A 26,791-nucleotide genomic window follows, 5' to 3' on the forward strand; every position below is an offset into this window, starting at 1 on the left:
CTTAAAGGATCCATAGTAACTGGTGCAGTAATTTAACCATCAAAAAACAGAGCAAGCTCTAGATATAACTGCACAACATCCTGTTGTACTGTGGGTCTATATATGTCACTGTGCCCTGCAGTAAGTGCAGTTATAAGGGCCCCTCTCCGCCGACCAGTCTAGCTTCATACTGTGGTCCATGCTGGACTTGAACCAGCCATCCTTTGGTACCCAAGCCAAGCTCCGAAGGACTGAGATGTTAAGGTGTAAGTTATTTGTTTGTTGTAGCTCTGTAAAGTACTATTCTTTTTAAAGGCATGACCATTACCAGCTAATCTGGTGTTGTGATGTGTGTGTTATTACAGTTAACTATTTGGGTCGAATAGAAATATTGGCACCTTTGAATTAATGGTGTAGCTCACACAGTTCTCAAACTCCCACTGGTGGTACACTACCTTCCTGTAGTGATACTAATCTCTGAAATATATATATATATATTAAATTAAATTAAATTATTTAAAAACATATCAAACAATGAATATCACTGGAATGTTATTTAAGAAAAATGAGTCTTGCATTTTCTGAAATATCTTTTTTCAACATGATGCCTGATACGTCATCATGTTCATTGAGTACAGCCAGGGTATTATGAGCTTAAATGTGACGTCATATAGTATGTGGTGAGGTGTTTGAGGAAATCAAATATGATGATGCATAAACATCAATTGAAACATATAAAGGAAAGTGACCAAAAGAATAAAAACTATAGTTCAATTGCATGGACCTATACAGGATTTTATTGCGGACTTCATCTGGTCCACGGACCACAGGTTGGAGCACTAACGTCCCAGGAAGAAAAACATTGGACATCAGCCGGTCTGTCCCTCCTCGGTCCAGCTGGTGGAGCTGTTGTTATCAGGATGTAGACTGTGAACAGTGTCGGTCCAGTCGGTGTTGGGCTGCAGCTGTGGGAAGAAGTTGTGCAACCAGTAAAACCACCGCGGGGTGAAGTGAAGAAATCCAAACTCGTCACATGAGATTTCCCGGAACTTCTCCTACGGTGGTGCTTCACTGAAACTTCATCTTCTGCTGGTGAGACCGACGCCGAGCTGAAAGCCTGAACCCCCTCACACTTCATGCCGGTATGTTTGGTATGTGGGCCCGGGAGTGTAAAGGTTTAGATCCCGGCTTCACATGGCAGTTTACATGCATCTATGTGGGTATGCATAGTAACTCGTTACTAAGTAACGCAGATGAGTAAAATGGGTAGTATCCATTTTGGTAAAAAAAAAAAAAAATGCACTTTTACTTTTTACTTTTTGAAGCAGTAATCTACTTTTACTTCGTTACATTTGCCTTTTATATCCCTTACAGTAGTCTGTTATCTGCTGTGCATGTTACTGCCTGAGCTGTCAGCCAGGCTGTGCGCAGCTGTGACAGCTTCACTGCAAAGACAGACATGCGTTCATGCAAGATGTTAATAAACAAGGCAACCCCCCCCCAAAAAATTAGAAAATCAAGCTTTTCAGATTAAGATATGCATGTTCTCATTGGAAATGTGCCACCGGTGGCCATGTTGGAAAAGCACCCTGCATTGTTGCACAGTAATACTTTCACTTTCTTATGTTTGTTATTAAGAGAGATTAGTCTGTTCAGAACAAATGAAGGCTGCACACTGTGTACCGTGCATTATCTTTAAATAACCGTGTGCTATAATGGATATTTCCAACCTGATGAACACACTTCTTAATGTAAAAAGAGACTTCAGACTTGGTTTGGACTTGTGACACACAAGACAATATTAAAACACAACTAACTTGTACTTGAGTAGATTATTGACCACTTTTATACTTTTACTTTTGAAAGGTTGTCAAATGGAGTAACTGTACTTTGACTTGATTTTCAGTACTCTACCCACCAGTAGTCTGGTTATTTTATGTAGTATACTATTATTGATAGTAATATTTTCCACTGTCTTTATTTATAGAGTATTACACAGTATACACACTAATCATGTGTCACAGTGGACATTCCCAACCTGATGAACACACCTATTATTTTATATTCTTTGCTTGGACTTGTGACAAAGTCAACAATATTATCACACAAAGTAACTTATACTTAGAGTAGTTTAAAGACCAAATACTTTTATACTTTTACTTGAGAAGGTTTATCGAACAGTAACTTTTACTTTTTACTTGAGTAAAGACTTTAAGTACTCTACCACCACGAGGGCGAAGAGCATGACGATGTAATACAGTACATGTGATATTTGTACAGGTTTATATAAATCAGTCAATATCAAGTGCTTTTTAGACTAGTCATAATAATGCTAGTAGCGGTAATAATATTTAATTCTGTCTTGATTGTTTATACACTATAAATACTGTGTACAGTACGTTACCTTGAAATAACCATGTGTCACAGTGGATATTTCTAACCTGATGAACACACTTATTATTCTAAAAGGAGACTTGAGGCTTGGCTTAGATTTGTGACACACGAAACAATATTTAAACTTGAATGTTGAGTAGTTTAAAGATGGTCAAATGGTAACTTTTACTTTTAACTTTTAATTTTACCCACCTCTAGGTCAAACAGGGTGAGGCTGCCTAATAATAATGCACAGTACACTTGATATTTGTACAGATTTAGGGTTGTTACATTAATCAGTGCTTTTGTTTTATAGGGTTATGTTATATAGGTACGGTCATATTAATACTAATAATCAGAATCAGAATCAGAAATAATTTAATAATCCCATGGGTAAATTATTTACTGATTTATTTTAATGATTGTTAGTATATTTTGAGAGGTGTTAAATCTGGGGTCACTGAACTTAGTTGTGGATCTGTGTTGCAAGAAAGATAACCTGGATGACTTCATGAACCTTCACAGACTTCAGTACTGATAGTGATATTTTCCACTGTCTTGATTGTTTATACAGTGAACTGTGGCCTTTTCTTTTTTCATGTTTGAATATTGTTTAATGTTTACAAGTGAACCATGTCTTCACAAAACCACATAAAGATGATCAATACCTAACCATGCACTGTATGATCATCGATTACTATCTAAGATTGTGATATCAACATCTGGATGTCTCTGTGATTAAATATCACCACAACACTGCTCACTCTTAAAATGCGAAATAGAAGTTGACCCGCCTGCTAGCTGTGTGTGATTTATTTTTTTATTTAGGTTTGATTACAGTAAGCACATGTGGTTTGATAGATGGTTATCAGGCCGTTATTGTTGCTGTGCTTACAGCAGCTTTTGCTATTAAGAGAAAACTGGCAGGAGGGAGAGCAGAAGTGCTACCATATCCTAGTAACCCTGGCCTCTTGAGTGGATGGACAATACTGTGGGCTGATCCACTAAGCAGATTGCTGTGAGGCTAAGTATAGCATGAATACAAGTAAATCACCAGAAAGCAATGGCTCCCCTTTGTGACAATGGCGGCATTTCCCGCTGGGATGGATAGGAATCCCAATGAAGACCCAGGTAACAGCCTTTTAAAAGCCGTAATTGCTTAGTTGTAAATGGGAAACCTATGAACAATAACAGAGCTACAATTTCCTGTAATGATGGGATTATTTCTTTACAAGATGCTTTTATGCTGTTACAGACAAACAAAGGGATATGATAATAAATCTGTGTGCACTCCAGCTTGGAAGAATTACATTTCTAACCCTGTCTTCCACACAAATACTGTATGTATGGCCTTTGGGTGGGAAGATTGAGCTTGTTTTTTAGGTGAAAAGATGAAGTGAATATGAGCGTTTCTCCAGTCAGAAACGGTTTATCGTCACGTTTTTTTTGTCTCTGCTCTGTTTGATTTGTGGCCTTACATGTACTGAACACAGTAGAACGTGCTGGAATAGTCTGTGACTTTAGCTGCACGATCACAACATACCAGGCATGCCATCGTTCTTATACAAGCAGAGCCTGGACCCTGAGCTCATTGCTTACCGGTACTGATGATGAGTAGTGCGTGTGTGGAGCACAGAAAGAGGCAGGCGGATGGCCAGTAAATCACAGAGCTAAAACCAGCGATATCACACTGACACTACATGTAGAATCAGCCAATCGTCAAACCGTGTGCCCTTTCGGGTCATGTGGGAGTCTCATCTAACGTGCAGTCGCACTCTCAAACGTTGTGTTACAGAGGCGAAGCTCTTGTTTGAAGTGTTTTGCACAGCAGGAGTAAGTTTGTTTTACTGAAGAGGACTTTGTTGAATGAACCATACTTCCTTCCTTCCTTGTGATCCCCTCTCAGGACCTGAGTTGGTGCTGAGTGTCATTATGAGATGTTGTCTCCAAGCGCCTCCTTCGTGCAAATCAAGTTTGATGATATCCACTTCTACGAGAACTGCGGCGGCGGCAGCTTTGGAAGTGTGTACCGAGCCAGGTGGATCTCCCAGGACAAAGAGGTGGCAGTGAAAAAGCTGCTCAAGATTGAAAACGAGGTAGGAGTCATAATTGCTTGGGCTTTTCATATACTTTTTAATTGTCAGTACAGTAATCATTTTAATTGCTACCCCATTTAGGGGGATGTGGTGACTTCTGTACCCATCACTCATGGTCATTATACTCCCCCACTTAGAAATGTGCTGCAAAAGAAACATTATTGCGAAATGAAAGAATGTATTTGGCTCTTGAAATCTCTTTGAAAGCTCGGGCTCATTGTCTTAAAGACAAAAAAAGAATTATCTTTGAAATCTTTTCAGGGAAATTGTATTACATTTGTTGGCCTGTGATAAGATGTTCAGGAAATTATTCATCACTTCTTTTTATGAAATTGTAAAAGATCACAGATATCCATTCAACTTCACTCAAGTGTTGGAGAGATGATTGTTCATTGAAAATAATAATGTAATCCTTTCACATTGAAGCAATTGTTCATTTAATTATAGTGTTTGGCTACAATTAAATGAATTGGTTTTGTCAGGTTTCTGCTCATTCTAGGAATAGTTTTGCAATGATCTTTCTGACCCAGGATGTTATATTATTATATATTTATAGTCTTACTCCTTTATTTGTAGCCATGGCTCTGTCTAATGGCAATGTCTGACTGTCTGAAACCAGACTGAAATATCTCAGCAGCTATTGGGTTGCCATGAAATTTTATACAGACATTCATGAACACTCCTGACTTTGGTGATCTCTTGACTTTTCCTCATCATGGGGTTCACCTTTGTGTTTTTAGTGAAAGGCATCAACAACTTTTGGATACATTGCCATGAAATTTGGTCGAGATAATCATAGCTCCCAGAGGATAAATCCTAACAACATTGATGACTTTTCCTTCTCCATCCCCCCTTTTTAGTGAGTTTTCTTGTAGCGCCACCGACAGGTCAAAGTTTTCTCTTATCCTGTGGAAAAACATGTACTGGAAGTTTGGCTCAAAATCTCATACAGACATTCGTAGTCCCCAGAGGATTCAAAATGACTCAAATGATCTCCTGACTTTTCCTCAAGTGCAATCATGAGGTTGACTTTTGTGTTTTTTGGTGAAATATGTCAACAACTATTGGATAGATGAAATTTGGTACAGATAATCATAGTCCTCAGAGGATGAATCCTTTGATGACTTTTCCTCCTCCATACTTCAACCTAGCGACTCTCTAACAGGTCCAAGTTTTCTTTGTCAACATATACATGGGCTGGCTTCAAAACATACAGACATTCATTGTCCCCAGAACATTGATATTGACTTTTAATGATCACCTGAGATTTTTCCTCAAAGGTTTACCTTTTTTTGTGAATTATCTCATACACTTTTGGATTGATTGCCTTTTATTATTATGTCCTTAACATCTTACACCATCACTATGAAAATTCAATCTGTGTAATGCTTTACTTTTATGAATAAATACCTGCTTCGGTTATACTTTGTGTTTAGTTTAGTGCTTAGAACATTATGCCTCAGCATATAAGCAATCACATTGTGAGCATGTTGACGTTAGTATTAGAGTTGCTGGTTGCCAGCTTTCCTGTTGACTCTTATTTTTGTTCTTTTAGTCACTATTGAGACATTTGTACAGCAGCCTCCATCCTGAATGTTGAACGTTATGTCATGTTTTCTCATTGAGTGTTTATTGTTCAGGCTGAAATCCTCAGCGTCCTCAGTCACCGTAACATCATCCAGTTTTATGGCGCAATCGTTGAGGCTCCCAACTATGGAATCGTCACTGGTAAGATTTTTAATTCTGAAGCCTTCATATTGACCATGTCATATATATATATATATAGTATGTCTGAGTTATAATCAGTGTGCAACAGAGCAACTGCCTTAACATCATGACAGAAAACGCAGCAGCTCAATCTGTTTGCACCAGTTGCAGTTTGCTATTTACTGAATGGTGCAGAGGTTTCTATGGGAGCATTAGTGAATTCCAGATGGTTCGGGAAGTGCACACATTGATACAGTAGTTGTGTGTGCCCCTGTTTGTTTTTGTGTCTAGGTTTGAGGCTGAGAAGAATAAAGCCCATGTAGTAAGAGGCCCTCGATGCCTCTGCACAAACCGTTATTGGGTAGGAGTGCAGAGGCTCCTGTGTAGATGTCACTTATTGTGTTTTGAACTCTCTTGTGCTGCTGGGTTTGTTTTCGATCTACCTTTTCTCTTCTGTAATAAAGACCATTAACTGGATTATTTTTATTCGCACTTTCCTAATTTTCAGTTTTGCCTAATTTTGATTTGAGCATTTGTTTTTTGTACTCACATGCTTTTTGCTTTACCGATACAAATCACAGGTTAATGATAATCAACTACACAGGTAGCATGTGAAGAAACGACCATCACAATTTCAAAAAAACCCAAAATGACACCTTCAGATTCCTTGTTTTGGCCGACCACTAGCTGAAAACCTAAATATATTCAATTTACAATAATACAAATCAGCACATCCTTACAAACGACAAAAACTGAGTACAGCAGACGTTGTTGGCAATTAATTTCCTAATTATTTCAGGACTACATAAAATTGAGACTTAATGTTCAATTGCACAAATAAAGAACCTGGCAGCCCTGGAGCAGCAGTTAAGTACAAAAAACTTGTATATGCGTATATGTAGATAGGAAGCTGCTTTACAGGCATTAGATCATCTTAATATGTTTACTCACTCTACATCAAAGAGTTTCTGTTTCACAGCTCCATTATTAAAAGGTCTGTGACATGAAGAGATTATTGCATGTTTGAGAAACCTAGTGACTATCCAGAGGTCATATATTTTGAATGTCTTGTTCTTAACACCTAAGGCGATCACTTTCCTTCCAGGAAAAGGTTGAACACACTGTCAGTAACAGGGAGTCCTCGTGTAGTCACCTCCTTTCATTATGTGGATAATGCATCCCACAGTGCAGCTTATTTTGGAAATAACGAAAGACTGTAAGACGAACAGTGAAACACAATAGAACAGTAAAAATATGTGTAATAACAATACTCAGACGCACAAAAAAAGGGGTCGTATCAGATGTGAGCTGGTATAATATAACGGTTCTGTACAAATCGAAGAATTTAATTTGTCAGTGTTGGGCTGTTTATTGATATAAGCAGTGTCAAAGTGTGTTTGTGATTTTTAAAAATCCAATATCTCTCTACTACAGTGTTTCTCTCTTGTTTGGATGGATTGTTAGAAACAAAAGGCGGTGTTTGGAGAAAAGGTGACACGAACACAGTTTGCCAAACAGCAAATGCGTGCTCGAAATTGTGTCGTGTTGTCAGAAAACCTCTTTATACAATTAGCAAAATTGGCGCCTAAAAAGAAAAAGCTGTAACAACAAGAGAAAAACATCATCAAAAAGAACTTTTATTAAACACCGTACTATATTTAAAAAAGAAAATAAAACCAGTTAGATGAGGACTTTTCTCCACATCACACCCACTGAAATGTTCCCTGTGTGACACACCCATCGTGAGTTTGATAGTGCACATGAGATTTGTGTTTGTAAAATATCCTTCCCCGTGCTGAAATAATTAACTCCTTTTATTGAAGAATGTAGATAAACCTGGAGACACTCCTAAACTGATGCATTTACAGCATTATGAAACCTCCTCGTACAACACAACACTGTTACGAAGTTTGGCAAAAGATTTTGTCATGTTACGTTCAAACAGCTCCATATCCTGCAGCTCTCCTGTTTCTCTGCTTTAATTTTTTAGCAGATGACTTACCTGGTGTCAGTTTTCCTGAAGCAGGTTTTTTTTAATTTCGAAGATGATTGAGATTATTGTGAGCAGTGTGTCTGTCTTGAGTCTTATACAAAACATAATATCTATGTAAAATAGGTAGAAGACAGGTGATAGATTTGAAGTTTTAGGTCACAACTTGCAGAATTGCATCTGAGCAGCACACGGCACCTTATCACCTTATCACTGTAGTATTTTACAGCTGTGAAAGGGAAAGATTTTGTTGTCAAGGAGCTGGTTGGTGTTTCTATTTATCAAAGCAGAATCTAATTAGCACCAGATACAGGAAAAAGGTTTATGGCCAACCTGAGCATGCCATGTCCACATTCATCAGCTCTGTTATAAATTTCCTTTCCTGTCTGTTGACATACTGCAGAGTATCAGGCTGGCCGGTTCCCTCTTTCTGACAGCTAATATCTACAACCTATTTAAGAGACCTGTTTATCTCTGCTAATCTGCACCAGTTTAACAATATCAGCGGCCTCATCAACCTAATGAATTAAGGTTTGTTGTTGCACTTGTGAGATAAACTGCTTGTTGATTCACACAGCCTACAACAGAGCCACAGGTAGCCATATTATCTGTGGAATGTGGTTGAACGCATTGTATTAAGGTGCAAAGTACAGAAGCTGACAAGTCTTCACTTGCACACAAATGTGCAGTAAGATGAGTTAATTGGTAGTTGCACATTATTTAGGATACAAAGTTTGTATATCTGCTGTTTGATAAAAAAAAGCCATGCAAAATGCAGACTCATAATGATATAAAACATTGGTGTCATTTATGATTGTTAATCAGACTCCTGTCTTGGTGCCTGTGCATGTTTACATTGCTGTGTTGGAACATAATTGGGTTATTATATTGCACAAACAGAGATTTCCTGCTGTTTTAGCTGTAATGATAGTGCTTGTTTGTCTTTATTTAAGTACTTTACCTCACATGATCTACACAATGTACTCAGGCAGGCAGAAAGAAATGTGGCTTTTCCTGCTGTACATGCTTTAACAGAGCTTTATCTCTGCTCGGCCTTAGATAGTCCTTTCAGGAGGGGTTTCTATAAAAGGCTACATGTGTATGAAACTAAAAACAAAGCAGAAACACTATCGCTTTGTGTTCTTGATAGATTTGATAACATGAGGACTCCTGAGGGAACAGGGAGGCTCATAATCTTCAGTTGCACTGTGATTAATTGAGCTCACCCACAGCGACTGTGACAGGAGCGATCTGTAAACAAGACACTGTCAGTCGGCTTCCAGGAGTCGTCTGGCAGAATTTCAATTTTCAATTGTTTTCACGTAATGCTCTCACATACTGCACTCATATGTATAATGTAACGCCCCGAGAGTACAGTTTTGTCACTGTCAAAATCTTTGTCACATCACAAACTGTCAGTCACTCCCAATAATACAAACTCACTTCTTTTTCTCCACAGAGTATGCAAGTGGCGGATCGTTGTATGATTACCTGTCCAGTGATGAGAGTGAGGAAATGAACATGGGACAGATCATGACGTGGGCTGCAGAGATTGCCAGAGGTGAATTTATTAACAACTATTGATCTGCTTGATTATATTAAACATGAAAACATATACACTATATAGGCACCAGATGAACTTATCAAATAAAATAAGTTGAATTTTGAAATATGTTAACAAGCCACAAGTAGTCCTATTAAAGCCAAGAATCTCAACATGTCTATCAAACGTCTAAAACAGTTTATTAAACAGCAGGACCGTGCTGATTCATCTAATTCAATCAGACTGAAGTGGTGCTGAAGTGTCGAGGTCTGAAAATTGTCAGCCAAAGTTAAATCAGAAATTTAGCTGTGAAAGTTTTTAAACCACTTTACAGCGAAGAGTCTCTCTTTGCTGCTGCTTTAAGTCCTCGTTTGTTATCTGTCAATATTGATTTGGTCTCTGGTGACCAGTTTCTGTGTGTTTATGTAACATAAATAGAGACAAGGAGTCTTGAATTTGCTTCTTTGTAAACTCTTCAGTTTGTTGCTACTGTACACGTGCAGTATTTTAACCAGGATGGGATCGCTCTTGGAACAATATCAGTTTAAAGACGCCTTGTTTTCTCATGTGATCCTACAGTTTATGTTGGCGCTCTCAGTGACTTCTCTTTATTCCCACTTTAGGAATGCACTATTTACATTCGGAGGCCCCTGTTAAGGTGATCCACAGAGACTTAAAGTCCAGGAATGGTAACTGATTTTATTTCTAGCATGATCTTTTTTCTGTGCAAAACATATAAGTGTATTTATACATTATGTACTTCTTTTTTTTTTTTAAAGCAAAGACACTTAACTGACTTTTAAAATCCTGTTTTCTCTTTAAGTTGTTGTGGCAGCAGACAAGGTTTTAAAGGTGAGTTTCTATTATGACTTAAAAAGTTTTATATCAGATACATTTGCTGCACAATTAGCCAGCTCTGATGAAGTGATGCCGTCTAGTTGCTTTTATTTCAGAATATGAACATGACTTCCTGCTATGTTATTTACCTACAATATGTGGACACAAGAGGGCAGTGACTGACTTAGCATGTACAAGAAACCACTGACTGCATTACCGGTGTGCTTTCCTGTATGTTCTTTGCTGGATGAGACTAGTGCGAAGGAGATTTCACAAAAACTCATCACAATATACAGTATTGTGGCTTTTATTTGCAAGAAACTATGCACTAACTCCAAATATATTTTGAAACGTCTCATCTATCTGATATCATTTCCTGAAATGAAGATCATAGTGTGCCAAATTGCATTTACTTGTACCACTGTATAGATGAAAATAGCAAAATATCAGGTGTAAATGACGTGATTGCAATAGATGACCACAGAGGTAGCACAAATTAATGCCATCATCACCATCAGATGCATTTGATTTGGTCACCGTGATAAACTCAATTCTGTTTTAATCATTTCAGATCTGTGATTTTGGGGCATCTAAGTTCCTGACCCACACAACGCACATGTCCTTGGTGGGCACGTTTCCCTGGATGGCTCCGGAGGTGATCCAGAGCCTCCCTGTGTCTGAGACTTGTGACACTTTCTCCTATGGTGTGGTGAGTGAAGAAGGGAAGGAAGAGAAAGCAGCATTCTCATAATTTATGGTACAATTTTTTAAATTTCATACTGTGAATATCATTGTTTTCAGCACGTATTGTAGTGTCAGTTTCCCTTATTATTATAGTTAAAGGTCCAGTGTGTGAAATTTAGAGGACTGGAAAAAATTTAGAATAATATTCTTAACTATGTTTCCATTAGTGTATAATCTCCTGAAAGTAAGAATCGTTATGTTTGTTACCTTGTAATGGACCTTTTATCTTTACAGACACCATGGGTCCACCATGTTAAACTGTCATGTGTCTACTGTAGCCCAGAATGGACAAACTAAACTGGATAAGGCCCCCTGCACGTTTTGCAGCCATTGTAGTTTATCTGTCACGCTAAGGCGTAATTGTGAAAGCAAGAATCCTCTAAAGTTTAAAAGAGCAGCAATGAACAATAAAACTTAGAAACGACAAATCTGGCTTATTTTTAACATTTTAAGTGTTTTATTCTGTTCTGGAAAAACAACTGAACTGAATTTGACCAACATAAAAACACAATGTAGGACCTCCAGAGATAGTTAGAATGTTATAACTCATGTTAGAATCAGAATCAGAAGTACTTTATTAATGATGTTAGAGTTTAATCAACATAATATATCAATAATGTTCCTTCCGAAGTATTATGAGGAAATGTCTTACGTAAGTTCCTTTTTACGTAATTTAAAATATTGAATCATATGAAATACATGCTTGTATTTTATATAGAGTAAATAATGGATAGTGTTTAAATAAGGGGATAATAGTGCACATTTTTGTCTCTGGAAGACATTTATAGCATTGCACCTGAGGCTGTGCACTTGTGACAGAAATAGTTCAGTCCACGGTTCCTTTCTCAGCTCGACACAGCAGGCCAGTCACTGCGTGAAGTGGTTGTGAATGTCAGATCACCGTTTTTGAAAAACCCACAGAAATGGTCGGACACAGACCCCCCTAATTCGACATCAGGAAGGTGTGGAGGGAGGTGGTTTCTGAAGCTATTCGACCATCCAACAAGCGGCTCTGATGGAGTATACTGGACCATTTAGAGTGTAAAAAGTTACCATAGAGCTTTTTATACAAAGTTGTACTTTTTACAAAGAATGTTTTGACTCATAGGTAAAAAGTTTTGTACATACTGGTGGATTTTGTTATTATCTTTTGATTATTTTACCAACTAATCCAGTATAAATGTATTCATTATGGCACATCAAAGATAAAAAGTGAATGACTGACAAGAACAATGATTTGACCAAACGAACCTGTGAAATGGAATATGCTCAATCTGTTTCTAGAAATTGCACATTAGTCACTCATGGTTTAACTGTCAGTCAACCAGTCCCACTGATGTTTTCATTTCTATATTTATTTTCTTCTATTTTTCTATTGGCAGAACCATTCAACACTATGTTTTCATTAGTGTGTAATCATCTGAAAATGATAATTGTGTTTTCGTTAACTTGAGCCCTTTATATCTCTGGGGAGAGCAGATCCTCTTACGCTGAGTCCGTCATGTTGCACCGCCATGTTTCTACAGTAGCCGAGGAACGACTAACCAAACACTGATTTTTCGTGCACCAACCAAGCAGCAACCTCCGTGGCTGTGAAGTGAAGCCAATGTGGAAGTGCCAAAAACTGCAGTTCCTCAAACAGCCAGTTGAGGCTGGCTACACAACAACTTAATCTCCATAAGCCCCCATGTTAAAATGCCCAACTTCACAGCAGAAATAAATACGTTTACACCTGGTCCACTGATGATCCACGTCTTTGCTGAGAGAGGCTGGACATTCAACATGGCGGCTGTTTAGAAACCTGTATGTGACATTATGGATATGCCGTCCAGTCTTTATTCTGTCAGTGGTACCGACACAAGGGTAGGGTGAAGCAAGTGGTATTCAGTTGGTTGCGATCTGCAGCCTCAACGCAAGATGCCACTAAATCCTACACACTGGACCTTTAAGTTGACAACAGCAGTAATTATAATCTTTACAGAAACACAGAAACTTACTGTGTTTCCTATTCTCAATTTTTTTTTGTTTTAAGCTGCTGTCTAAAGACCCTTTGGAAGTAGCCAGTTACCTTTAATCAGCTAAATGTTTTTATTTCCTATTACACAAGGATAAATTACTGAATTACTAAAAAATTATGTAAAAATTCAGACATGTGGGATTTTACAAGCTAAACAGACAATGTTTATGATTGCAATGAGTGCTTTTTATGTCAGGTACTGGAAAATGATTGCAAATTTAAGCATGCAGTTTCCCCCCTCAAAGACATTTCTAAGCAGCTTATTTAGACAGTAAAACACATACATGTAATGAGAGGCAGCTGGCAAGTGCAGAAATGCAGAAATATGGTACACATGTACAGTAGAGCCCTTGGGGGTTGGAAAAATGGCTCTCCTCCACCTTTTCATGGTCTAATTTTTAAGATGTCGACGCAGGTTGTTATTTCTGACACCGGTGAATACTTACTGAAAAGAACCTAAATGATCAGGGGAGTATGATTATTGTACTTCTGAAATCGTGGCAGCCTTTAATGATTGCTGGGAATCTAAAATCTTTTTGTCTATTTTGTACGTTGCATTTGGTCTCCAAGAGAGACTGAAATTTTGTTTTTAATGTTTATTTGTGTATGAATAGACATACTAAATAAACAGATTAATTATCTGCTCATCTGTCAAAGCCAACCACCCAGTGGGGCAACACAGAAGATTCATAGATGTTATTATGTATGTTGACAGAGCAGAGTGTACGCGTTTTGTTTGTTTACTGACCTCGGCTCTTGACTTCTGTGACAGGTGCTTTGGGAAATGCTCACCCGTGAGATCCCCTTCAAAGGCCTGGAAGGTTTACAAGTGGCCTGGCTCGTGGTGGAAAAAAACGAGGTACTCTACTCTACTACTCTACTCTACTCTACATGTAGTATTGACCCTTACAACTGGACAATAATCCTTAATTCACACTGAATCAGTATATATACATATATTGTCAGGAACAGTTCCTAGTTGCATCTTTACGTCATTGTACTCAAATCTCGTGGTCCTAAAGTATCTGTTTATGGATATAGTTTGACATTTTGACATTTCAACACTTTTCTTACTAAATAAGAGTAAATAGAGTACTTTACTGATCCCCGAAGGGAAATTCTTCATGTTAAATAAAAATGTACAAATGTTGTGGTTTTATAGAGATTTATGTGTAGTAATATTTTTGTCTGTTGAGGTTGCAGGTTGACAGCCATCATGTGGAGATAGAGACAGGGTGGCAGTTCCCATTTTTTAGTCTCCATGCTAAGCTAAGAAAATCTAACCGACTAACTGTAGCTTCATATTTAATGACGATCTTCTCATTTAACTCAAGAAAGACACAAGAATGGGAGTAAGCCTTAATTTCAAAATGTCAAACTATTCCTTAAAATCGATGCTACCCACTAACTAGCAGCTCATCATATGACTGATTAACTGTGTTTCAGAGGTTAACCATCCCCAGTGGCTGTCCTGTCAGCTTTGCTGAGCTGTTGAGGAGCTGCTGGGCAATTGAGCCAAAAGTGAGTGACCCATTACATGACCCATTGCATTAGCATGCAAACGAACAATTAAAACATGTATGTTTTTATTTGAACATGTTTGTGTTTTGATTTAGGTACGGCCACTGTTCAAGCAGATCCTCTCTACTTTGGAGTCCATGTGTAACGACAGCCAACTTCCTCAACAGTGCAACTCTTTCCTTCATAACAAGGCTGAATGGAGGTAATGAGATCAGCCTTTTTCCAGGCCCAGTAAATGTATTTATGCAGCACCATACTGCCTCAGCCTAAGGAAATGTGCAACTGTTTTCAAAGAATGATGTGGAAATGTAGCTGATGGGGGCCATGAAATACAAAAAAAAAGACTTGAGATCGTGCATATAGATCTTTAATAATTACACTGATAGCTACATAAAGGCATGAAAACCTCCAAAGAATCATCCATCTGGATATACTTCCTCTCTTTACCCATAAGGCCCTAAAAATAATCACCATCTTTTTCAAGTAGAAGTGTTTAATTGGGTTGTATGAGCAGCTGGAGGTTTGGTGATGTTCAGCACAGCCTGAGTCTCAGCTGTTACTTTATTCTCTGTCTGCCTCTCTGCGGGGCTTGTCTGTGCTCTGAGGTTTTTCCTCAGAAGTTGCGCTGGTGGCATCATGTCCAGGCAGCCATCTGCAGGTGGAGCAGGTTGGAGCGAATCTCACTGCTGGAAAACAGAAACTGAGAACGTGTGACACATTTGTTGTAGCTCAAGAGGTTTGATACTACGAGCTTAACTGGCTGGAAACGGAAGGAGAGGCTTGCGGTCGATCAAAGCAGGAGGTAGCTTCAGTAGAAAGAGCAGAGAGATGTTATTCTGACCTCAGAACAGCGAGGTCTGTCGAGATTAATACTATTTTTCTCAGTTAGCTGATTACAAGGAATAGATACGGCATGCGGTGCAGGTTGATACGTTTTAGTGCAGTGTTATACTGTAGCTCATTAGTTTTCAAATGAAACAATTTCCATGAGGTTAAAGTGCTGAATTTATCATCCATATTGGGTGCACAGTATAGAAATACAGCCATTTTTATCCTTTGTGGTATGAGCAGTATAACAAGACTGGAGTCTACAGCCATGCTAGCCTCACTGTGAGGCTGCACAGTGGTTCTTTGAACTAAATGGAAACATGTTAACCTTCTGAGCAATGTTTACCATCTAAGTTTAATGTGTTACATGCTAAATGCAGAGTAAAGCTGAGGCCGATGGGTTAAATTTTTGTCATAAATCAAAATACTGGACAAATCACAATGTCACAAAGTCCGATGATGGTGCTGGATGAAAAGACAGAGTGCCATAAAGCCTGTCCATCATCACTGCCTTTTGTGCACACGCTCACTGTTGTAGCTGTTTGAATTTAATTATTTTTTCCGTTGACAACAGAATGAGCAATAAACTGTGATTTGATTGTGGCTCATAAATCCAAAGTAAAGCAGGAAGTAACTCTTGCAGTGTCGTGCTAAGACTTGTTAAATCACAGTTCCTCTTTTCTTATTCTGCTTGTTGACACGTGGAAAATCACATGAAAATGGTTATTGGTGTGCATTTGTGAACATATCGGCACAATGCATGATGAGATGATGGCATGATCCCCTAGTTACTGGAGTTATGTTAACCAGTAGCTTCCCCCTATTGCTGCATGACCTCACGATCATAAAATAGTGATTTAACAGCGCGACAATTCAAGACTTTGTTTGATTTGAGCCTCTGTCAGATCACTCTTTATGCTCCTTCTGCTGTAGAAACAGGTAAAAAATTAAATAAGAGCAGCTACACACTGAGTGTGATGATGACTAAGCCGATAGCTGACTGCGTATTACACTCTTTATCCTCACAGTCATTGTTTCATATGAAATCCAGTGTTCTCATGCTTACAGTACAGCAACCGCAACAGTTTGAAATGCCAAAAAGAAAAGGAAACAAAGCATTTGGGAAGTTGATAAAGCGTCAGGGTGGAGGAAGCGGAGGACCGGGAGGAGTAAGGATGGGCTTTCCTGCCTGGGCTTCACGTGTTTATGTGTGAGAACTGAGTTTTTGTTGGGCTGAAGCTCAGCATGGATTTCCACGACACACTGTGCAGCCCCACCCGCTGGGCAAAACAAACTTCCCCATCGTGAAGTGAACACGAGACGTTGTGCCCGTGATTGTGTCCTTGGATTTCAAAGCCTCAGACACAATCTAATCTCCTTCTGACTGCAAGGCATCCCTGGGTTGTTAACAGAAAGAGTTTTGTTTTATGTCGTATAAGTATGTCGTAGCACTCTAACTGTGATTCATTTCACTCCTCTTTACACTCTGCTGTTTAAATGATCAGGCTGGGGATATTTAATGTTTTCCTATTGTCAGCGAATCCCATGAAAAGACCAAAACGTTGGTGGGTTAGTCATTAAAAAGATCAAACCCACATAACTTTTAATGGGAAATCCCAAAGACGCCGAATATTTAGTCTTGGATTTGAATATTTCAGTCATGATGATGCAGAATATATAACTCATGTGACATGTCAGTTAGATAAAAGACACCAATGAGCTGCATCGTTGCACTGGATGACACGTTCCTTCATTTCAATGAACACCAGCGCTGTAGTTTACTTACTGCTGCAGACATAGTCTCTAGGGCACCAAATGTGTATTCATCCACAGCTGAAAATAGTCCCCAGCAGTTATACTATTTAGTCATTTGTGGTATTTTTACTAGTGCCCAGTTGTTTCAGGCAGGGTAAAGTTGTAAAGTATCTTTGTCTTTTCATGGGATTTGTTGACAAAAAGAAAACTATGAACTCACGCTGGCTTTAACATATCTATATCCTCACATTGTTATGTTACTGTACACTGCAGGTGTGAGATTGAGGCCACACTCGAGAGACTTAAGAAGCTGGAGAGAGACCTGAGCACCAAAGAGCAGGAGCTGAAGGAGCGAGAGCGTCGTCTAAAGATGTGGGAGCGCAAACTCATCGAACAGTCCAACAGCCCGGTGAGTTCCTCATTATCTCGCTCTCCACCTTGGTCCACCTTCACCCTCAGGACAGACGCCACCAACTGTCAAGTGGCCACGGCGTTAGCACTTCACTTTTACACTGCTGTTCACATGCGTGTTTCCTCAATCCCCTTAGGAGGGGGACAGAATTCCTCATATCTCCCTCCGGGGTGAAGTGGAAATGGAAAAGCGATGAAATGAAAATAAAAGTGTGGGATGAGAAGTGAAGGAAAAAGCACGATATGAGAACATTATGGGCCAGCGTATGAGATTGGCAGTACCGCATTTATGTGCGGTGTAGTGCATGGTTGGCCGATAAGTACATTTGCATCGTGATGCTACAAGAGTGCTGCATCTCGCACTAGAATTCATATTGCACTGTGAGCGTCCAGCCTCTGACCTGCTGTCCACGGCTTTTCTGCTTTAATCTGTTTGCATGCATTGTATGTTTCGCAAGAGAAAAGACACAAGAAATTCTATTTTGCTTTTTACTCGTTTTCACTTGTTTCTGTGAAGAAAATTTGGCTGTTTTCTCAAAACTGAATGGCACAGTAGTGTACTGTACAGATATCTTGGAGGCTGTCATGCAACAAAACACAGCTTCCATAGTCTGAGTATGAAATAGCCAACAAAGCCTTTGAATCAAGTTCATAAAAGTCATTTCCTGTGTGTCCTTTCTTTTTCTATCTTACTGTATTGTTCTGCTCTGTTAACTTCCCTTTTACAGTCCAGTTTCCTAAATTGTCCACTTTTCTTATTTACACTTTGTGTTGTGGTTTGGAATTGATTACTTACTTCCTTTCCTTTTCTATCCTCTCCTCTTTTCCTTTACCCCTGTGTCCCCCCCGCTCTCCACCTGTCTCTGCCTCTCAGCTCTTCTTACCTGTGGCAAAAAAGATAAGTGCTAAGTCGTTCTATCAGTGTAAGACGGAGGAATCAAACAGTTCAGAGATGTCATGTCAGATCACAACCTCCGGTAACGATGAGGTGAATCTGCAGTCCATGATGAAAGGCTTTGAGGACATGTTTCCGTTGGACTTTGGCCGGCCTGTCCTGCACTCGGGCATGCAGGTCAACATGCAGGCCAGGCAGAACTCCTCCATGTCGAGCTGTGTCAGAGAAGGGCACAAAATCAACATGACTCTGGGGATGGGACACTTCGCTAGCTCTGACGACAGTGAATAAAGCTCCCTGACGTTCTGTGTCGCCACAGCTGTTGAATACTGTGATCTCACCTAATGAATTATTGGTGTTGTGGAAGCACAATTTTCTTTATGAATTGCTTGTTAAGTCATGTTGATTATTTTGTCATTTCAATAATCTTTATTTGTCCCTAAAAAACACATCTTTGACATATTATTTCTTTATCCAAGTTATATTCATGATGTACTTTCAGAAAAGAAACATCTTAGAATATATTTGTACCCTTCCACCTATGGATATTATAGATGTCATTTACTGTATGCCTAATGTACCGGATGTATAGTGCCATGCTGTGCGGAAAAGAGCCACGTGAGCCACTTGCTTAGAGAAGGCCAGGCTTTTATGATGAAGTGACATTTTGCTGACATTAAGATTGGCCAATTTGTTCTGGATGTGGTGGAGTGCAGTTGTTGAGACGCAGTCTCTTACCAGGATGAGAAAGTACATGTTTTTTCCTCTGACTGACCCAGGTTCAAAACAGCAGGAGAGGAACATTACTGCGCGGCTTTCCGCTTCATTCGCTCATTTTACCCTTTACTTTTCAAGAGGCCCAGGAACATCAAAATTATTATTAATTATAAAAATAATAACGATTTCTGCATGAGAGGCCTCAATCAGAAGTCACAGAAGTTAGCAAAGAAGTCATTATATTGATTTTAATATAATAATTTCCCTCTATAGACACATTTAAATACACTATCATGGCATATGATCTACCTGAATATTAGCCTCAAGACCTGCACTTTACAGTACAGCAAATTGTATTAGCATTAGTGTTCAGTTAGGTATTATGCTTCATCTGGGGGAAGGACATGCTTCCCTGAGCATAGCCCATTAAATTGTCCCCTTCGCTTGTTATCATCAGTCAGTCTCATGAGGATGTAATCCTCTGTATTCCTGTGTTGTTGCTTGTTAGTTTCCTGCCACGAGCTAATATTCCTATTCAAACATGTGCCCGTGCCATCAAGCCCTATGCGTGCTAGACTAAACATAACAATTAACACAGACTCTTATTTACATATCCCCGTGTGAAATCCAGACACTTAGGTCACCCCGAAACACTCCAAGCTTCCACATTTGTTAGTCATCTCCTCGAGCTTCCAGCAAAGTCAGAAGACTAGCAGCTTTTTTTTTTTTTGATGTGACTTATTTTCCTGCATCCTTCACGATTTTGACAATAAATCAGTTTCGTTCAACTCTTCTCTGCCAATCTGTCTGTCTTAGATTGATTTTATTACTTTACATATGTGAACAAACAGTGAAATGTTTTGTAAATTATGTTGTATTACTACCAGAACTTTTGTGGTAGAAGACAGAACAGAGCTTGGTTGAAACCCTTTGAATAAGATTGTAAACTATATTGCTTCACTAAGCAGACACTTTCTAACTCATGGTCTTGTTACCCATCATGCTTGTTAGTCCACATGGGGGCAGAATTGTGTGAACTAAACCCAACACACATATCATGAAAGACACAAACTATGAGCTGCATTTTGACTTTGAGATCTAGGTACCTTTGTCAACAGCATGTCACGGATCTTGATAAAAGAAAAAGAGGTGGCAGCACATTTGTGAAACATGCTGCTTTGAAAAGTGATGCTAAGTCACTCCACTGAGACTTTGGCAGTGGCAGAGTTTTTCTCAATCTGTTTACTTCCGAGCGGCAGCACTGGAGGAGGCGGAAAACGCTGCAGGGCTGAGTGGCTTTATGAGGCGGCGGGCTGCACTGAAATGTATGGCAGCGACTGTCTATTGAGACCGGCATTCAGTTCATAATCTGAGCTGTTATCAGACGTCGTGGGAAGAAGCACAGTGAATGGGGATTACTCATTCATTTAGTCATCTTTCCTCCAATTTTCCATTGCATTATTTCTGTCATTACACACACCAGTCTCGTGAGCACAATGATGAAATCTTTATTTTGGCTGGCAAGTTTCTGCCTGATTACATTTAATGAGCAATAAATGATTTACCATTGGAATAGATCACGTTAGATCAGTCAAGATGGACATTTCGGTTTGATATACACCATTAGAGGCAAGTTGTCTTAACCGCACAGCACAATAACCAGAAAAGTAACGGCTTTGAAGACGTGGAAAACATTGCTATTTTCCATTTTAATAACATTTACTTAAGTCTGGTGAAGATCTGTTTCATAAATACACGTTTCATACTGCCTGTTTCCATCCATATTCTAGTGCTGTTATTCCTATTTGTCTTCTGTTTGTGCACAGTTGCTGCCCACCCTTGACATCTATACATGGACAGAGGAGCATGTGGTCAGTGTCATTATATTCATAACTAATTTAGATTTTCACGCCGCATTAATTACTAACTAAAACTAATATATTACCATTTTATTCCTTCAGTATTTCTGGATGCAGCAAATATTTGGCGCAGGTTTGTTCATTTACTTTTTGGAGTAAGTTCATCTAAAATTCAACTGTGTGTTGTTTAAAATCTGGCTGTATCCTTTATATATATCAGGGGAGGGTCCATGCGGCATGCAGCGGTACGCTGATCTGTTCAAAGAGAATCACATCACCGGAGAGAGGCTGCTATTGCTCACAGAAAACGACATGCGGGACATGGGGGTCAGGTCCAAAGGTCACGTCATGCACCTCAAGGCAAGGCGCACTTAAACATGAACTGTCTTTGATCCACAGATCATTTACATGATGCGTCCTATGCTCGTTGATATTTGGAATGACCTTTTCTCTTTGGCAGGCTGAAATTGAAAAGCTAACCAACGATTACCTCGGGTTAGTCCACTTCCCACCTCTGTTAAAGGTATAGAGTTTCTTCTTTGTTTTGTTTTGTTTTGTTGTTTGCTGCATCTCTGGGCTTATACACACCCTTTTATTTGCAGGATGAGCTGGAAAAGGAAGTGGAGAGGAGTAAAACTGTGAATCTGGAGCTGGTGTTTGGATACCACTGGAAACCAGGAACTAGCAAATCTGTAAGTTTGTAGTGAAATGAACAGACTATTCTGCAGCGATGAGCAGCCGATGTAGTTCACTATTCGATCTATGAGGACAATTGTACATAAATGTTGCATCTACTTTGATTATTGTCAACATCTTCTGGTAAAAAAAATGCAAATTGATGCACAGAATCATCCTTTTGTCATGACTGAACTAAGGCTGTTTGTTCTAAAGGAATCATGATGACGGTTGTTATACTGACCATTGAAGGCATCGCTAGACGTGTATAAAACCAGACAAATAAACATTTCATTCTCAGCCATGTACCACATCCACCTCGACTTGCTCACAGCCCTTTGTTAGGGTCTCAAACTGTGGAGAAAGGGTGGCTCTTAACTTGCTGTTTGAATTTAATCAAAAATAGCCCATTTAGCCAGAAGTCATTTTCTTTTTAAAAGGCAAACGTTATTTAATCTTTCAGCTGTTCATTGTCCCATCATAAATAGTCCTCTTTCAGTGTGTTCGGCAGGGCTGAAACGAGCCTGCTAATTGCCTCCCATTTCTTCTGACATGTGGTGGTTTAGTGGGTAGAAAACACAGCAGGGAGAAGGAAACAGGAGGCTGAGAAAATGAGAGCTAATTATTTTCCCCTGCCTGGTGTCAGGTTCCGTGTCAGCCTTGTTTTTACAAACTGGAAGGTTTTTTTGCACTAAATAAAACAAACCCGCACTGCATTTTTTTCTTCGCCCCTCTTTGCTGGCGATGTCATGGAAGCAGCTGCACTTCTCAAAGACAAAATGAGGGCCTGCGATTGTGCGGCCACCATCTGACAGCCACTGAGGGTCCCCTACTAATGAGGATATCACCGTGCAGCCAAGTGAAAGGTGCTGAATTATGTATGAGTTGTCATTAGACGCACTCGGGTCCTAGGCATCATTACCAGACATTGTTTCTGCTGGAGTGATTAGACTAGCATGGACCTGGGAGCCCCGGTGCGACCGTCCAGTGCCGACACCAGGCCAGCGCGGGGCCACTGGTGTGTTTCCGAGCCAGAGGCTTGCTGAAGCTTTCCCTTTGAGCTGCTTCCAGCCCCTGGGGATGATGCAGGAGAGGGCAAAGGCTCCTCAGACGAGTGTGTTAGTGCCACTCCTCTGATGTCTTTCTCTGTGATCACTACACAATGGATTGGCCTGTGCCATGAACCCTGTGCGGTTAAGCAGTGACCTGTGGTTTATCGCGGCCAGCTTTTGGGGATTGGCAGAATCATTACTGCTTCGTCAGCATTCAGTATGCAGGAGAAGAGGGCTGGGGAATTGTTCAGATTTGTGCCTCCTAGTGAGGATTTAATGTGTCCCGCGTGCAGCAACTCATGAGGAAAAACCGTCACTCTTATCACCTAAAATCGACCCGATTCCTGCTCTAAGAAATTACTTCTGGATCTCACCAAGAATAATAATATCAAACATTAAAAATTTGCTATTGCTGTCATATGAAATGCGACAATTCTTTCTGCAGTGTCGAAGCTTTAGACTGTTTTCCAGTACGATCTGATCTTTAAATGAGGTGATGTATTTCCCTGCTTTAGATATTGTGTACAAATCATTTTGAATTTTTTATTCCGCTGCAGTTTATTTGTAATATTTTTATATTAAAATGTCCGTCCGACCCCCCGACAATATGAGGCTTTGTGGCCACTACCGTGAAACTGCCTCTAGGTTGTGCTGTTGGTTTATATACAAGAGTATCCAAGTTCTCCACACAGAATACTGCAATTATAAACTTTTCTATACAATCAAATGTTGTTTCTGAGTGCACCAGACATGCATCATCCAACCGTCATCTTTTTTTTTTTTCTTTCAAGGACTGCAAATGGAAAATGTACATTGAGCTCGATGGCGATGACGTTGCGGTAACCTACATCAAAGACATTGTCTTTAATGCCAACCGCCAGGATGTGGAAGTGCTGCGTATGACTAAGGTGTTTGTCATAAACACATTTGTTTCAATCAAACGCTGAAGGTTGTGTGACTTGTAGTGTATGGCTGCATTTTACAAATAGGGTTGTTGTACTGTGGTTTCCATGGTCAAATTGTTTATGAGCTAATGTCATTGCAACGCAGCCACCTTTTGTGATGGACAAATGGATCATTGGAATACAGGAGAACCAGAAAGTGGACTACACAGTCAATTATGAGGTGAGTCATTTTAACAGCCGTGGGAGGCACCTCACAAAATAATGCCACAAACTACAATGTACAGCCATTTGAAATATTAAAAAAAGGCATTCACAGAACTGCAACAAATAGAAACATTTTTGAGACTGAATGTCCTTTTTATTCTTTTTATTTCTTTTCTTTAAAAGAATGATGTCAAATCACCAAAGACCACCAGACATAGCTGTCCGGTGACGTGGAGTCTCGGTGGTGGACAAGACGACATCAAGACTGTGGAGCTTGTCATCGAAACAGCTCCAGCTAACATCGACGGGAAACCCAAGGACAAGTGTAACTTTGGTAATTTTTGCTGCTCCTGGTCAAATAAAAGATTGTTGCTGTTGAATTGTCTGTGTATTAAACACAGAATATACTAATATATATTTTTATCAATGCATATCTTCCTTTTTTAGATATTGATCCCACGTGGATGTACAATGTAAGGCAGAGGCAGATGATGACCCAAAAATCCCAGCAGACGGCCACTGCTTTCACTGCCTTCACTACGTCTGACGCCCGCACTTTGCCGCAGTTCCTGTCTGCACATGAAAGCTGCCAGGGGTTTTCTTATGCTGCAGCTGTGCGTCGCTCTCCAAACCGCGCCCACGTTTCTCCGTGGATTGACTCTCGCAGCTCCTCACCAACTGCCAGCCTGACGGCCAAACTAGCCCCTCTCCATCTTGGGTCAAAGGGCAGCAGCCCGTCCAGCACCACGTCAGAGAGCACCTCGGAGAGGGAACGAGAGCGCCCGCTCAGCGCTGGAGCAGTGTATGACCACCACAGAAAAAACTACTTTGGCAACACATTACCTGTGGGAGGGGGGCAGGGTAGGGGGCACGCATGGACCAATACCAGAGGTAACTATATTCATAATAAAACCAGCAAAACCATGCGACAGCCAGGGCGGCCACGGTCCAACAGTTACAGTGTCACACCACAGAACCGCCCCTTCATACCAGGTATATTGTCTGTGACAGAAAACCCCAGTGAGGAAAAAGAGGGGGCCAAAGCCAGCGATGGAGGGTGGATCAAAGTGGAGCGACAGAAGAGATTACCACGTCAGGACAATAAACAAGTCAGAGGTCGACAGAGGAGAGGGGGCAGGGGAGGGCGTGGTGCTGGTGGAAGAACTTAATGTGGGCCACACATGAACTGACAGCTTGCTGAATATGTCATGTGCTGAAAAGGTTTAACATAATGAATTCTGCTTGCGTGTAAGAAATGAACTGCCTTTTTAAGAGAATAACACCACATGCCTGTGATGTATATATGTGTGTGACCATAGGCTTTTATTTTTTAAGAATAGGCTGCTGTCAGGTTAATAAAAATGAGCTCGTGCTCAGCATGTATTTATTATAATGTTCTCTATATTTAAATGCTTTACTTTATTTCTTCTCTTACCATTTTTTTTTTTTTACCACTGCTGACTCATTTCTCACAAACCTCTTTACAGCCTGCATAACAGGAGTCAGTGTGGACCAAACTGTTTATGACTTTTCATTTCTTTGGTGCGAAATGTATCCAATGACCACATAAATCAAATGTCATGAACAGTTCTCTCACTCAAACTTAACCACCAACGAAACTCTTTTTTTTTTCATGTTTACATATTTTTGAAAAAAGTTACATTCAGTTTACATTCAAAACCTAATATGATATACAACACAAAATCACTGTAAACTAAAAAATAAAAATGCATAAAGTCCTAATTGGGATACTACTAATACTCAGCTCCCACCTTTCTTTTTTTTGTTTTGTTTTTCCTCATCACCTGCTGCATGATCAGTTGGACACAGTGAATGCTGCATGTCTGGACGTATCTGCAGAAGATGAGGAATGGGAATACCAGGGATAAATCAGGCAAAAAGATTATTTTCCAAGTGTGTCGCAAGAGTTGACATAAGGTGTAGTGGCCAAATGCAGAATACAAGGTTGACTAGCACTGCTGTATTTTTATATATGTATGTTGTGCATTTCTAATGCAAAAAATGGCACAGAAATAAAAAAGTACTGATTAATTTCTGTGATATACTCTATACTGTAAGGTAGCACAATCCGTGCAATAAAGAAAAGACCTTATTTTGGTGTAATGGAATCTTGGTTTATGATAAATAAATACATTTTAAAAATCTACTTAAAAGGAACTGGTGACTTGTTCATGATGTACCCTGCCTGGATTGGCTCCACCCCATGGCCCTGGTGAGGATAAATGGCGATGTAAAATGGATGGATGGATTTATTTTAAAGTCCATGTAAAGGCAATTCTGAGATTTCTTTCAAAACACATTATATATGTTGGAAAATAGCTGCTGAAAATGTGAAAAAACTTTGAACGATATATTACTGAAGTGTGGCGTCAGAGGTTAAAACAGTTTTTCACCAGTTTTCAGTCCAGAATTTTGTGGGCGGTCCTTAAAGGGTGGCTCGATGACACGCTAAGGCCACACTGAGCGTACCCCTGCATCCCTAGCAGAGAGATAGAGATTCATCTCGCTCAGTGTTTCATAGTTAGTCATGTCATTTTCTGAACTCATCTGACACGTTTCAGTCGCTTCAAAATGGCTGCATGACTACTCCCACGAGTGGGCATGGCTTCAGCGCCTCCAGCGGACACGCCCCCCAGAGTCCTGCAGCTGAGAATTCATTTTT

The 26,791-nt window shown here is 39.8% G+C and overlaps 1 protein-coding gene across 2 annotated transcripts; it reads left to right on the plus strand.

The window, feature by feature from the left end:
* Positions 1–763: 763 nt before the first annotated feature.
* On the plus strand, positions 764–26,232 carry map3k20a (mitogen-activated protein kinase kinase kinase 20a). Of its 2 annotated transcripts, XM_010741943.3 has the most exons (20): positions 764–1,121; positions 4,259–4,448; positions 6,089–6,176; positions 9,605–9,706; positions 10,312–10,377; positions 10,512–10,540; positions 11,097–11,234; positions 14,059–14,145; positions 14,733–14,807; positions 14,903–15,009; positions 17,664–17,799; positions 21,240–21,284; positions 21,375–21,405; positions 21,493–21,632; positions 21,733–21,795; positions 21,875–21,964; positions 23,791–23,907; positions 24,050–24,124; positions 24,292–24,442; positions 24,556–26,232. In XM_010741943.3, exons 2-20 carry the CDS (start codon positions 4,290–4,292, stop codon positions 25,275–25,277), a joined length of 2,421 nt encoding a protein of 806 aa, XP_010740245.3. In that variant the 5' UTR covers positions 764–1,121; positions 4,259–4,289; the 3' UTR covers positions 25,278–26,232. The 2 variants fall into 2 exon arrangements, with proteins under 2 accessions (XP_010740245.3, XP_010740249.2); XM_010741947.3 differs by lacking the exons at positions 21,240–21,284; positions 21,375–21,405; positions 21,493–21,632; ... (4 more) ...; positions 24,292–24,442; positions 24,556–26,232 and adding an exon at positions 18,676–21,232.
* Positions 26,233–26,791: the final 559 nt, after the last annotated feature.

The sequence above is a fragment of the Larimichthys crocea genome, chromosome XVIII (genome assembly GCF_000972845.2).
Source record: "Larimichthys crocea isolate SSNF chromosome XVIII, L_crocea_2.0, whole genome shotgun sequence".
In the NCBI taxonomy this organism is placed as follows: Eukaryota; Metazoa; Chordata; class Actinopteri; family Sciaenidae; genus Larimichthys; species Larimichthys crocea.

What these genes read in the sequence shown, in the direction of transcription:
- map3k20a (XM_010741943.3), top strand. Translation starts at nt 4,290, where the DNA reads ATGTTGTCTCCAAGCGCCTCCTTCGTGCAAATCAAGTTTGATGATATC. An exon ending in GGCTGCAGAGATTGCCAGAG is followed by an intron (nt 9,707 to 10,311) that starts GTGAATTTATTA and finishes TTCCCACTTTAG; the next exon opens with GAATGCACTATTTACATTCG. An exon ending in AAGTGCTGCGTATGACTAAG is followed by an intron (nt 23,908 to 24,049) that starts GTGTTTGTCATA and finishes ATTGCAACGCAG; the next exon opens with CCACCTTTTGTGATGGACAA.